We start from the raw sequence: 13448 nt of genomic DNA, 5'->3' as shown, positions 1-13448 counted from the left end.
AGAAGTGGCAACAGAGAGCACTGTGTCAGACTAGAAGAAATACACCACTTTCTGCAGGACATACAACAGATAATACGTACTGGAAGACTTGACATTTTAAAATAGAAGTAAATTACAAATCTATATAACTTTCTGAAACCAATTGATTTGAAAGAAAAAAATTTGCTGGATAACCCCTTTAAAGAATTTGGAATAAAGTATTAGTAAAGTTTTTCACACTATGTTAAGAATTCTGACTTTACATTCTCATTATGGGGTATTGAATTCATATTATGCGGGCAAAACTTACATTTTCCTTGTCTGTAATCACACCTCCCTGGGCGTGATCACAGTGCAGGTTTTGATTGGTTGGGGTCTGAGTGCTTCTGTATGGCCCCATTATAAGCTACAGTTAATTTATCATCAGCGGTTGCACATCTCTCTGTGTAAACAGGAGACATGTGGCCGATAACGATGAATGTTAATGGCTGCATGAATGATACAGCAATTGTTTGTGCGGCCCATCAGTGCAAGTGAGCGGTGATCTTGCTGATCGACACTTGTTTTTATCCGTACATTGCCCCATATCTGAAGTTTTTAAAATTGGCCAACCCTTTTAAGAAAAGCAGGCTCAAGTCAAACATTTGAACAACACTGAGGTCTAAGGATTTACCACTATTAGGCAAAGCACAAGGCCTCTCCAACTGTAGAAGATTTAATACCACCACGTATTACATACTTATGTATTTATTTTACTTAAAGCCTTGTAATAACAGATTTTGCATTGTTTCCTAAAGATTAATGATTTCCATGAGTTCCACATCTATTAAAGTTGTTGTAAAATATGATAGATTATAGTTCATATACTATAATTGTTTCTGACAATAAAGTGACAAAACACCTGAAATCTGTAGAACATAATCCTTATATACAGTTTAATGTAAATCCTGACTTGCACATTCTATTCCCCTACAAAATATTACATGGTAATATATAAGCATATTTAGCATCTTGTTGATCACCTTGGTGTTCTGAGTTTTTTCCCCTGTTTCCTATTCTACATTATCTGTTGTTTGTATCTGTGTCAAAATATATACAGGGCTAAAATGGATAGTATATAGTTTTATGTTGTATATACAGAATGGGGGAATTTATCATAAGGGTATTTTGTGTGTCTATGGCTGCAGTGTGAATAATAGATTGATGTATTGAAATTTCAATATAGTAGCCAGTCTTCCCAATAGTGCTCCATATAGTAGTTATCCCTCCCAAGATTGCTCCATATATTAGTCAGCCTTCAATAGTGCCCCATGTAGTAGCCATATGTCCAGTAGAGTCCCATATAGTAGTCATCTCTCCCAATAGTTCCCCTATAGTTGGTAATTACTGCCCCTACCGGGGGCAACTGGGCTGAACTTATCTTGGGCAGGACATGTGTGGTGATGTCACTACGCTGCCTGCACTGGGACGCAACTCACTCACTTCCATTCCACAAGCTTAAAACTGCCTGTGGCCTACATTATAATGTGTGTGGTCCAAGTGGCCATCTGGACTGCCCATACTATAATCTGCTGCAACAATGGTGGGCCAGCTTTAGGAAATCAATTGATTTCCTCTGTGGGTAAAAAAAATGGCTCTACGGGCCAGATTTGTCCTGCGGTTCAAAGTTTGACATGCCTGGTGTATATCATTGATAAATTCCCTGTGCACTGTGTTACAAAACTACTACATTTGAATAAAACAAACAGACCACATGCATGCCCATGTAGCTAAAATATTGTTAGTACAATCATATACATAGTTTTATATTTGAGACAAATTGTAAAAGAGGGGTAGTATGGTCAGGTCTAGCCGTAGGGACCTCCATGATCATGAGAATGGATTTGTCAGTTCTTTTCTAAGACCAGATGCTTAGAAACATGCTTAGAGCCATGGATGGGGCTTTTTGGCAAATTTTCTTTGGTTTTTTGCAAACCTTGTCTCATCACTGTGTTAATATATAATTTATATGTGTATGTTGCAGGATATACAGATCCCAGGGCTGTCGCTTTGTATACACCTAGGTATATGTATGATATAAAAACACAGTCATTAATGAGTAGATGGTACTGGATTAGACCAGATCATTAGTGATAATGGATGTTCAACTCATCATCTTTACAAGGAAAAAAAGAAATATTTACTGATTGACTGCTAATTGTATGTTTTCCTGCTTCCCACCAATCCCCTCCCCTTTGTAATTAGCACCAACAAACATGATGGAATTGACTGTCAGATGTCCTTTGAAGAGTCCAGTAGGAATGTTCAAGGTGCCAAAGCTAAGATCTCAGTGTCTCTTTGTTTCCTGTTGTGCCTAGATTGCATTTGCTTCGTACATAAAGATTTAGTTGCCAGGGAAGCTTGTGACTCACTGTCCTTTCCTCTGATAACGGGGATCTCTGGGCGTGCAGACTATCATGTGCTGCTCTAGATGTGTACATAAGATTATGAAAGGTAAAAGTACTTTGTTGCTCATGTGCTTTTCCTCAGGTGTTGTCATTGGCAAAAATGTGATATTTGATAAAGTCCTTAATAAGGTCAAATCAAATGCCCTTAACTGAACTTGAGACACAGTTAAAACTAAACTCAGCTAAATAACTTTTCAGTGGGGCAGTTAACTTTCTTTCAATATATATCTAAGCCCTCTACCACTTTATTGCATATCCACTGGTATCCATCCTACCAATATACTTTATATCAACTTCCTTGACAACTGACCTGAATGTGTATCCCTCAACAATACACAAAGGAGGCAGTGATAAGTGTGTGTGTGTGGTGTTACATATCTGCTGTCCAGGAGCAGGCCTACTTTCATTTACCACCCATTATTATGTGTACACATGCCCTTGTATGCCCCCACCCTGTGATTGTTCTGGGGGTGTCCAGATGCTGCATTATTTGCTTTAAGCATTGTTTCGGTTGTACCCATGTACTGTATATAATAGTGCTTGGTCATATTGTCAGTAGGGTTTCATGCTTTAGTCACAATTTACTCCTTATCAGTTTTTATGGGGTTGTGATGTTGGTCCATCATCATGGGGGAGGCAATTTTTGTTTGTTTTTAAGTGTTTTTTTTGTCTTTCTGTAGCTGATAAAATATGTTGTCTGGTTGTATAATTATATTTAAAGGGAAACTAACAGCATGTTAGAAGATTCTAGCCTGCTGTTATGTTCCCATAGGACCAGGGATGCTGAGAATGAAGCAAATTTTCTTACCTTTACCCTTAGCACCATTTTTGGTCAATTTCCCATTGTATTAATTTGTAAATTAAGTGGTTTTGTTCAATGGAGGAGGTACTAGAGCTCTTGGTGCACTGATCTGCCCTGTCCACCTGTGCATCTGAATGAATATTGCAGTGACTCAGGCACTCTGGTCACTCATCACTGCAGAACGCTGGATAAATATCTATAAGGAGGCAGCGAGCAGACAGGGCGGATCAGTGCACTAGGGGGGTGTAGTACCTCCCCCATTGCCACCCCCCTAATTTAAATATTAATAAAAGAGGGGATTTAGCAAAAACAGTGCTGAGGATGAACACAAGAAAACTACCTTCATTATCATTGTCCAATGCTCTTCAGGAACATAACAGCAGATGAGAGTCTTCTAACCTGTTGTTAGTTTCTCCTTCAGGGTATGCGAGTCATGTCCCTACTTTTTTTCTTTTTTAATAAAGTTTAACATTTTTGAAGGATTGAGGGCACCTTAATTGCATACATTCAGTTACTGGTTATCCACTTTTATCTACTTAAAGGGAACCAATCACAGGCTTTGTGCTTTTAAATGCATTATCAGTGCCCAAAAGATGTAGTCATAATGTTTTCTACCATATCCTCCTCTCGCAATCTGGTAACCTTTTGCAAATCCCTGCTATCTAGGCATCGAGGGGCAGACAGGGCCATAACTAGTCATGGCTTTTTACCTGTCAGCACACTCTGCGGGGGTGATTGACAGAAAGAGATTTCTTCGTCACATGCTGCTGGGACATAGTAGCCTCTTTGCTAGTCAATAACCCCCACAGAGTGTGCTGACATGGTAGGAGACATTATGACCAAATCTATTGGGCACTGTTAGTGCCTTTATAAGTGCAATGCAAGTGATTGGATCCCTTTAAACCTGAGGGGTTATGCCACAGGACTGGTAGGGGTCTGACCACTAGGGCATGCTCGATCAATGGGGATTCCCAGCGTCCATGTTTAAATGAAGTAATGGTTGAGTATGTGCAATAATCCATTCAAGCTCTGAGATTGCCAAAGATAGCCGAGCCCTGTACTTGCCCATCATCAGCTGCCCTGAAGAGTTTCAAGGGAATGGCAGTGCACATATTCAACTTCTGCTTCATTCTAGAAACTTCAGCTTACAATCACAGCAAATAGAAAAAAATACACATGTAAATATACCCTAAGGGGCACACTATATCTAAAATTTATCTGAAGACGCTATGCTGATCAATCCAGCATTGGGAAACCAGGGAAATTTAAAATTAGGGCAAGAAATAGCACACATTGATAAATGTTCCCCTAAGTGATTATGGATATTAAAACGCAGATGTAACTGAACATATTGATTCCATTGAGAGTTACACTTGGATGCACCATTGATGAGTCATACACATTAACTCCCTTTATAATTTATTCATGAGTCACTTCTTGATAGCAATGTTTTATGCATTTCCAGGGACACTTTGCTAATGCTCCAATACTAGAGACTCTGATTCTCAATTTTGTCAAAGAGGGGAATATAGGAGCAGATTAGTATATCAGATTACTATATGGCATGGATAGGAAGTAGAGATGAGCGAAACTCTAGCCTGTTCGAGTCGATCTGAACCTGAACTTTCGGCATTTGATTAGCGGTGGCTGCTGAACTTGGATAAAGCCCTAAGGCTATGTGGAAAACATGGATATAGTCATTGGCTGTATCCATGTTTTCCGGACAACCTTAGAGCTTTATCCAAGTTCTGCAGCCCCAGCTAATCACATACCGAACGTTCGGGTTCGGATCGACTCGAACCCGAACCCAGTTTGCTCATCTCTAATAGGAAGCAGTTATACTCTTTTGAAAACTGGTGGGTCTTTTATCTTGTACCCCTACTTTGGAGTGGATTCTACCATTAGAGAAGAAGTTCTGTATTGCCCTACAGAAAAAATAAAGGGGAATAAATTGGTGTTGCAGTTTTTCTTGTTATCATAGTTATACCTTAGACTGATAGTAATTTCTAAAACATGTTGTATACACACAATTATTAATGGTATTTTGGCCCCTGTGATTTTATAGCTTTTGGCTTGTACCCCATGCTATGTAGATTATACAGTACACACCAAAAAGCTATACTGAGATGAAATTTTGTTGCTCTCAGTTTGCTTGTATCCTACTCATACTTAAGTAGTGGAATATACTTATAGGCTATGTTCATACACAATATTTTTGGACCTTTTTGAACTGCAAAACATCTATTTTACAAAAATCCCAAAAATGTAATTTTCTTTGGTTATTTCGCTTTTGAGCTCACTGGAAAAAGGCTGGTAACACACATTTACTAGAGCCATAAAATTAAGTGCAATTTTTAAACTCTTTATAGCTCCCCCCTCTTTAAATTTTTTAGGGACTTTCATGCATGTTTTGAATTTTTTTTCAAAGCTTAAATGCATGAAAAGCAGCTATATGTAGGCTGAAAATACATAGTGCACATAGCAGATAAATAGTGCACATAACCTTATTCACTATTTTTTAGTTGGCCACTGTTGCTGAGCTGCCCAGTACTATATCCTCACAGCTGCAGTCTAGCATATATGAGAAGGTCATCCACAGTCATATTTGCCAGCTGGCAAGGCTAAAACAGTGTGTGTGATCCAGCAAAGAGTTGCTTCAGTAGCAGAACTGGAACATCTCTGGTCCAATTTATAGCAAAGCAAGTGAACGCTTACTTTAAGTTTCAGTTATAGTACAAGTATTATGAGGGATCTTTTATAATAGCAAAGGGAATATTGCAATCTGGCCATATTATTCAGTGCTGGATAAGCTGGGTAGAAATTATTATTATTTATTTATAAAGCACCCTTAATTCCAGAGCGCTATGCAATAGATAGGGGTAACAAACAGAAACAATACAAGATCAAGAACACATTACATGAAGGCAAATGGCAGACTGGTACATGGGGAAGGAGGACCCTGCCCGCGAGGGCTTACAATCTATAAGAAATAGAAATATTTCTAGGTTTGTAATAGAATGACCTTCAAAATCAATGTAATGTTTTACTAACAGATGCAATTATTTGTAAAAGATGCCTAATCCAGTTCACTGTTGTTACCACCTAGATTCTATGTGCCACATAAGGTCAAATTTACAAAATACTATTAGGCCAGATTCACACGTAATGAATCTGCAGCGGATTTCAAGCTGTCACTTACACAGCCTGTCAATCCCGCTGCGAGTATGTCCTCTCATTGAAAATGACTGGCAAGGGATCCGCAGATTTCACTGTGAATTCGCAGCATGAAATCCGCTGCTGACCCGTTACGCGTGAAACTGGCCTAAAGTGGACTGAAAGCAATCAGAGTGACAGTGACAAATTTGCTGAATCGAATGACTATCACTTCCGAGTTCTGTTCCTAACAATTTGTGTAAACGCGAATGTTTGGACGACTATCCTGAAGTTAGTAGGCCGCAAGATTAAGCCTTATAAAGGCTCTGCAAACAAGTGCTGATCTCATGGTAGCTGAGCTGCAGTAATCTGACGCTACAACACACAGTGTACAGAGCTGAGGTCCTGTGATTTACATTGTGTACATTGCCGCGACCCACCTGAACAGCTGATTGATGGTTAAGACATATGACGGGCAGGGAAATATGTAACTCAACAATTTTTTTGTTGTTGTTTCCTAATACATTAAAAGGTAAAATGAACAGAGACACTAAAAAGTACACAATTTCTTAACTTTTTGGCCATATTGTATGCCAGAATGCTGATTCTTTTTCTATAGTATTTCACCCCCTTGATGGATGCTAATATTGAGCAGTTTATTGTTCAGGGTGATTTACTATAAGTGCTGACACTGAAAAAATATGTATATAACATGATGTAGACATCAACCAACCGATAATCTGATTTGTCCAACCGCCTCTATGATATTGGTCATGTTCAATAATCCAAGATATCCATTGCAGATAATCTGTTTGGATGTTCTGACTGGTGGCTGAGTAAATATTACAATGATAAGACCATGCTGCTGACACCCGTCCCACCTATGGGTTATGATCACACATAGTATTTCTGTCAGTCTTTTTTCAACCAAAACCAGGATTGGGTTAAAAACACAAAATCTGTGTAAATCTTTCCATTATAATTTTGCCCTGTCAGTTCCATACCTGGTTGTGGTTGAAAAATGACTGACAGAAATACTATGTGTGAATGAGAGTGAATAAGATACTGTATCTGATGATGTTTATCAGGAGTTGGCAGAGCTGCATTCATACACAGAATGGGAGACAGTTTTTTGTTTGTTAGAGGAAATGCCTTTTCCTTCAGGGTCCTACCATACTGCATGGATAGGGACTGAAATACATTTCAGGTACATGTCACAGGTGATGATTAGGAAGTTAAAAGAATACTAATGGGATTTTACACATCTAAAGGCTGAAAGTATGAGACTGGGAGGGCTGCCTGGGATGCCTGGGCATCTTTGTCCCCAGCCCATGTGTGAGGTCAGGATGCTGAATGAGTCAGACTGCCAGCAGAGTGGGGTGGGGAGGAGGCAGAGAGCATGGGGAAACGTGAGAGACGTGATGGAGGCATGGAGAGCAGCAGGCAGCCAGCCCCCTCCTGTGCTCAGCAACCTGCCCATCCTCCTCCCTCCCCAGCAGCAGCAGCTCACTGTACCTCCCGGGGCCTTTATCATGCTGATCACACAACTGTGGGGCCAATCCATTCACTGCATGCAGAGCCAGGGAAAGGAGCCGGCCACATTACCCTGGGAAAGTTTCCATTGCAGTACATAATCTATAAACAACGTACAATATTAGATAGATAGATAGATAGATAGATAGATAGATAGATAGATAGATAGATAGATAGATAGATAGATAGATAGCAGATAGATAGATAGACCCTCGGTTTTTCCTTTGTAAATTAATGATCTGTTCTTGACTTTCTATTTAACCCCTGCAATACAACACCTGAAGGTGGCAATAGCTCTTGGGCATTCAGACATATCTCAGCATAGAAGAACACAACACAATGGAAAATGCTATTTATACATCAATCTTTGTGAATCTGCAATAAAGTCTCAGCTGCTGGGAATGGACATGGTTATGGGCACCAGGGCTGGATGTGGATTTACCCAGGGAGGAGCTGGATCATCTATATCCGGAAACAGATTGGGAAAACATTCCTAGGAAGTTCTTAGGAACTGTGCAGAGTCCATCACCCTCTCTAGTTTAGGAGAAGTCAATTGCTGATGGCAAACCCAGATGGAGCAGCATTTATTAACTCACATATACCATGTTTATTTAATATACAGTGTTACACATCTTACAGGGCTGTATCAGTACTGACCCTTACTGGGTATCTATATAGCTATATAAAGGTTAGATATGATACACCTATAAATCCCTAGGAGAATTATGGGCAGCATGCAAACAAGTGTTGCAATAAGTAGTATTAGACACAGCTGCTTGTTGCTGCTATTTGATCCCGTTTTTAAAACTTCAACAAAATGTTCTGTGCAAATAAAAAAATTATACAGCAGTTATTTTATACGCACTATACAGCTGAGGATCCAGCTTGTTAGGGGTTAAATGGTACGTGCCGGCCGCTGCAGTCCCGATGCTTGTAGTTCTGCTGTGTGAGCACTAGGTGGCAGCAGAGAGAAAAAGGTGAGAGGGGAGGGGAATCTCTCGGTGACGTCACGGGTGTCACGTTGCCTCTTTTTGCCGGCCGGGGTTTTTACAGCTCGCAGAGATTGGGGATCGTTCAGATCAGAGAGGAGAAGCGATAGAGCAATAGGCACGTGCCGCCGCCGCCGCCGCCGCCGCCTTATACTACAGTGCACAGGAGAGTCCGGCCACAGCGCTACACCCAGGATTATCAGTTTATCTCCCCGTGTGCCCGGTGCCATGTCTGCCCCCTAGTTCTCGGAGCATTGCTGGATTAGACGAGCACCGCGCTGCCCGGACCTGTTCACTAGAGACGGTATCTTAGCGCCACCGGAACCATATCGCTGCTATGCCTATGGAGCTGATGCAAAACAGGATCAAGAAGATCTGGCTGCCCAAGGATGAGATCCCCGAGGTGCCCATCAATGGTAAGGTGCCCATCACTGGTAGGATGCCCGGGGTGCCCATCAATGGTAGGATGCCCGGGGTGCCCATCAATGGTAGGATGCCCGGGGTGCCCATCACTGGTAGGATGCCTGGGGTGCCCATCAATGGTAGGATGCCCATGGTGCCCATCAATGGTAGGATGCCCGGGGTGCCCATCAATGGTAGGATGCCTGGGTGCCCATCAATGGTAGGATGCCCGGGGTGCCCATCACTGGTAGGATGCTCGAGGTGCCCATCAATGGTAGGATGCCCATGGTGCCCATCAATGGTAGGATGCCTGGGGTGCCCATCAATGGTAGGATGCCCGGGTGCCCATCAATGGTAGGATGCCCGGGGTGCCCATCACTGGTAGGATGCCCATGGTGCCCATCAATGGTAGGATGCCTGGGGTGCCCATCACTGGTAGGATGCCCGGGGTGCCCATCACTGGTAGGATGCCCGGGGTGCAGGGGCCACGCGTCCGCTCTCACGTCTCGTCTGGGGGCGGGCTGTGCTGCGGGGAATCCCCCGGGCTCCATACACCGGGGCCCCGGGGCCCACCCTGCAGACACGGTGCTTGTACATGTAGTGCAGCCCTGGAGCTGCTGATATTACTGGGGGTCCCAGGGTCAGGGATGGGATAGGGGGCTTCCTCCCTGCAGATGGTGGGGGAGGGGAGCATCACTCATAGCATCAGCTGATGACTCAGGGATTCCTTTCCGTGTATCGGAAGATGAGCAGCATTCCTGCATCATCCATTGTATCCCTGCGCCAGGGGCTGCTGCCAGGCCATTACTCATCCATTTATATGGACTGCGGAGGCATCAGCTCCTCCATGTCAGATATATATATATATATATATATATATATATATATATGTGTATGTATGGACTGGTTTGCTTATGCAAATCCACCTCAGACTCTATCTACTCCAGTATACATTGCTACTATGCTACTACTGGGGAGGTGACAATCTGGTGTTCCCCAACCCTCCGCTGGCCAGTTCTTGCAAAACTAAATTTCCCATCATGCCTGTTTATGCCTTTTGGTTTCCATGGCAGTTGTTCACAACCGCCCATGTTTTCGGGGGTGGGGTGAGGAGTATAGGCAAAGCTGGACATATTCCAAGTAACTGGTCCTCTGATTCACCTACATGTTTGGTATCTTGTTGCATTAAACATTGCCCCATGCATTGGTTTAGGTGGCTTCTAAAATTCCCAGATATAGTGTCATATATATATATATATATATATATATATATATATATATATATATATATATATATATATATATTAATATAATATGTGATCCTGACCAGCTGTTGTAAACCTATAATTCCCACCAGCTGCCTAGGTATGATGGGTGTTGTAGTTTTGCTGCGGCTCGATGGCCATAGATGGGGGGGGGGGGGGTACTGCCTTATTATAAACCATAATACATATACTGTAATGTAATATTGTGTTTATGCACCAACAGAATATATTTATGGGAGTAAAGTTTAGTAGCTTTGTAAGCACACAGCATTACTCTGCTTACAATCAACCTGAGTTAGTTGTTTGTTTGTTTTTTTTAGTTCAGAGCTGCATTCATAAATCAGCTGGCTTCAAAATTGAAATCTAATACCAAGTTATGGCTTTTAGGGGTGTGTCTGACAACAATCTTGCTGACTGTTTCCAGGGATGAGCAGTAGAATTGTGTAAATTAGTTTCTATGTTTCTAGCTTGTTGTATATCTAGCACAATATGCTGTCTAGTTGGGTTTGTACAGTGTGATTATGTCCCCCCCCCCTTTATGGGCCAGTCAGATAATCTCCATGTGCGGTCAGCTAAATTCTCACATTAGGCTGAATACACACTTGCAGTTTTTACACTGGATTATTTCTAGTTTGAGTTCCTTTTGAATGTTCTACTGGATTTGGCTTTGAAAACTGCAAGTGTGATTCCAGCCTTAGGGTACGTTCACACTTACCGGATGTGCAGCGTATTTTCTGCTGTGGATCCGCAGCAGATTTCATTTAAATAACTGAACACAGCATCAAATCTGCACCATCAAATCTGCTGCGGATCCTGTAGGTGTGAACGCACCCTTAAAGGGTATGTTCATGCAGGGTACACTGCAGACTTGCCATGGAGTTTGACCTCTCTATTCAGGGCAAATGTGTTAACCCTGCAATATATGAACATTTGCTAAAAAGATGTGTTTCAGCAGGAGATGCAGAGAGCGTATATACAGTATAGGAGATGTAGGTAAGCGGAAATCAGTGGTAATAGATAGAGGAGAAGAAAGTCTTAAGGCGGCGAGACAGTTTACTAATCCCGCATCACGTGTAATTTGAATGATGTCGGATAAGGCAGGTAGACATGATGTCCGGATTATGGAGCTAAAAGAAGTTTACTCTGTGCCCTCTGCCGAGGGTTATTTCAGATTAACATTCATCTCTTAGACTAACTTTCCAGCTAGATTGGATTTCTGCCTGTGTCTGAGGTGCTTGGGTTCATGCAGGTTTTCCTATATGGGCACAGGTTTTATAAAGTTAAATAGTTTTATTTATTAAATACAGTAATTCTTAGGATTACAGGTCCAGGGTTAAATGCGTTTCACTTTCCTTTTTTCCATTAAAATGCAGCTATAAATTGTCTGCAATGACTCCATTAACCCTGGCTTCCCCAGTCTACATAGTTTACCTGTATAAATTGCTGTTTCAGAGATTTCTTCTCTTCCCACCCCTCCTCTGGTCTCGTGACTGAGCGTGCCAGCTTGTTCTGTTTGATGCAAGCGCATTTTTCAGTTTGAAAGGCAGAGGAAACTGGAGGTATTGGACAGTCACTGCCATTCTCATCTGGTTTTGCTGGAGATAAGCCACTTTTACCATGTCCTAGGCACATAGACAACTATGTTGGCTCCTGCACTCACTTCTCACCACCAGTCTATTGTTTAACATATAGAATGTCACACATCCAAAGCTATTGGTTTCTATTATGTATTGTACTTAGGGTCCATTTACACACAAAGATTATCTGACAGAATAGTAAAGGTGCAATGGATCGGAGAAAAGATTGGCCTGCAGTGATGAGACAGCTGTGTGCCTTAGGGTAGAGAAGTAAGGTGTAGGGGGTCGGTAATACAAAAAGGCATTGAGTCAGCAGATGTTGCTCCTTGCTGAATGCAAATGAATGCTCTTTGATATGTAAGGAGAATTCTAGGTGGACTTGGTTCATGGTTGCTACTATCCGGGCCCAATCCTTCTGCATCATTTATTTGGTCAGGAGGGGATGTTTGAAATCATTTTTTCTTTTTTTTTTCCTGTTACAATTCTCTGAATTGGTCATGCCGTTTAGTCTTGCCTGTTCTATTAGACTAGAAGTAGCTGAATAATCCTACCGCTGCTTAATTTTCCTTACCGTATAATTACTGATGCACGAGGTGGGGTCTAATGTCCTGTATCTTATCGGATTACTTGGTCATGACGCATATGAATATATATGATGACCTACATGAGGATACTTTCATTCTAAGCCACAGCACTCATCTCAGCACGCTGCTGCTTCTCCTGCTTACCTTATAGGAATGATCAGCCCGAAGAAACGTGAGTCTGGTCCACCACCTGTATTTAGTAATAGGTTTATTTTATATGGAATGCCTTTTATCAGTAGAATTTATTTGTGTACTTATCTTTAAGGTACACATTTTGAGTCTTTCATTTGCTAAGCATCACTATTGTTTAACGTTGTGGAAGAGCGGATACTAGTTTTATGTTGGCTTTTGTTCTACGTTTGACAATGGATGGGTTACAGTTGTGTAGACAGAGGTTCCTTTCACACTAACCTGTGATCTACTTGTGTAAAGTTGTGTGTGTGTGTGTCCTGTGCATTTGCATTCTGCACCTGCTGTATATTTGCCTCGGGCGGAACACTTGGGCCCTCCACTGTATTTAGTTGGACACCTCTTAAAACACAAAGGAAGAGCAAAAGGTCACATCCCAAGGGGATCCCAAATGTCTTTCTAACCATTAGGAATGATTTATTTAGCTAAAAAAAAAAATTACTGGAAAGAACCCTTGCCCAATCCAGTTGATTTGTGAAACTCTTTTTTTTTTTTTTTTTAATTACTGTCCATTGATCTATATGGATA

The 13448-nt window shown here is 41.6% G+C and overlaps 1 protein-coding gene across 6 annotated transcripts in view; it reads left to right on the top strand.

Moving 5' to 3' along the window:
* The window catches only part of PFKFB3 (6-phosphofructo-2-kinase/fructose-2,6-biphosphatase 3), a 39278-nt gene that overhangs the window by 18115 nt on the left and 7715 nt on the right, over positions 1 to 13448 (top strand). For 2 of the 6 annotated variants that reach the window (XM_069978805.1, XM_069978812.1), the window contains exon 1: positions 9042 to 9319. The exons of 1 other annotated variant lie outside the window; for it this stretch is intronic. In XM_069978805.1, the coding sequence (XP_069834906.1) occupies positions 9241 to 9319 (79 nt within the window). In that variant the 5' untranslated portion in view covers positions 9042 to 9240. Of the gene's footprint in view, positions 1 to 9041; positions 9320 to 9567; positions 9580 to 9706; positions 9714 to 11942; positions 12904 to 13448 lie in introns of those variants that run through there. 3 more of the 6 variants (XM_069978837.1, XM_069978843.1, XM_069978820.1) reach the window with 3 other exon arrangements.

The sequence above is a fragment of the Dendropsophus ebraccatus genome, chromosome 1, assembly GCF_027789765.1.
Source record: "Dendropsophus ebraccatus isolate aDenEbr1 chromosome 1, aDenEbr1.pat, whole genome shotgun sequence".
Classification (NCBI taxonomy): Eukaryota; Metazoa; Chordata; class Amphibia; order Anura; family Hylidae; genus Dendropsophus; species Dendropsophus ebraccatus.
Note: the sequence above shows the minus strand (reverse complement) of the source record. Positions and strands in the feature narration are given on the sequence as shown.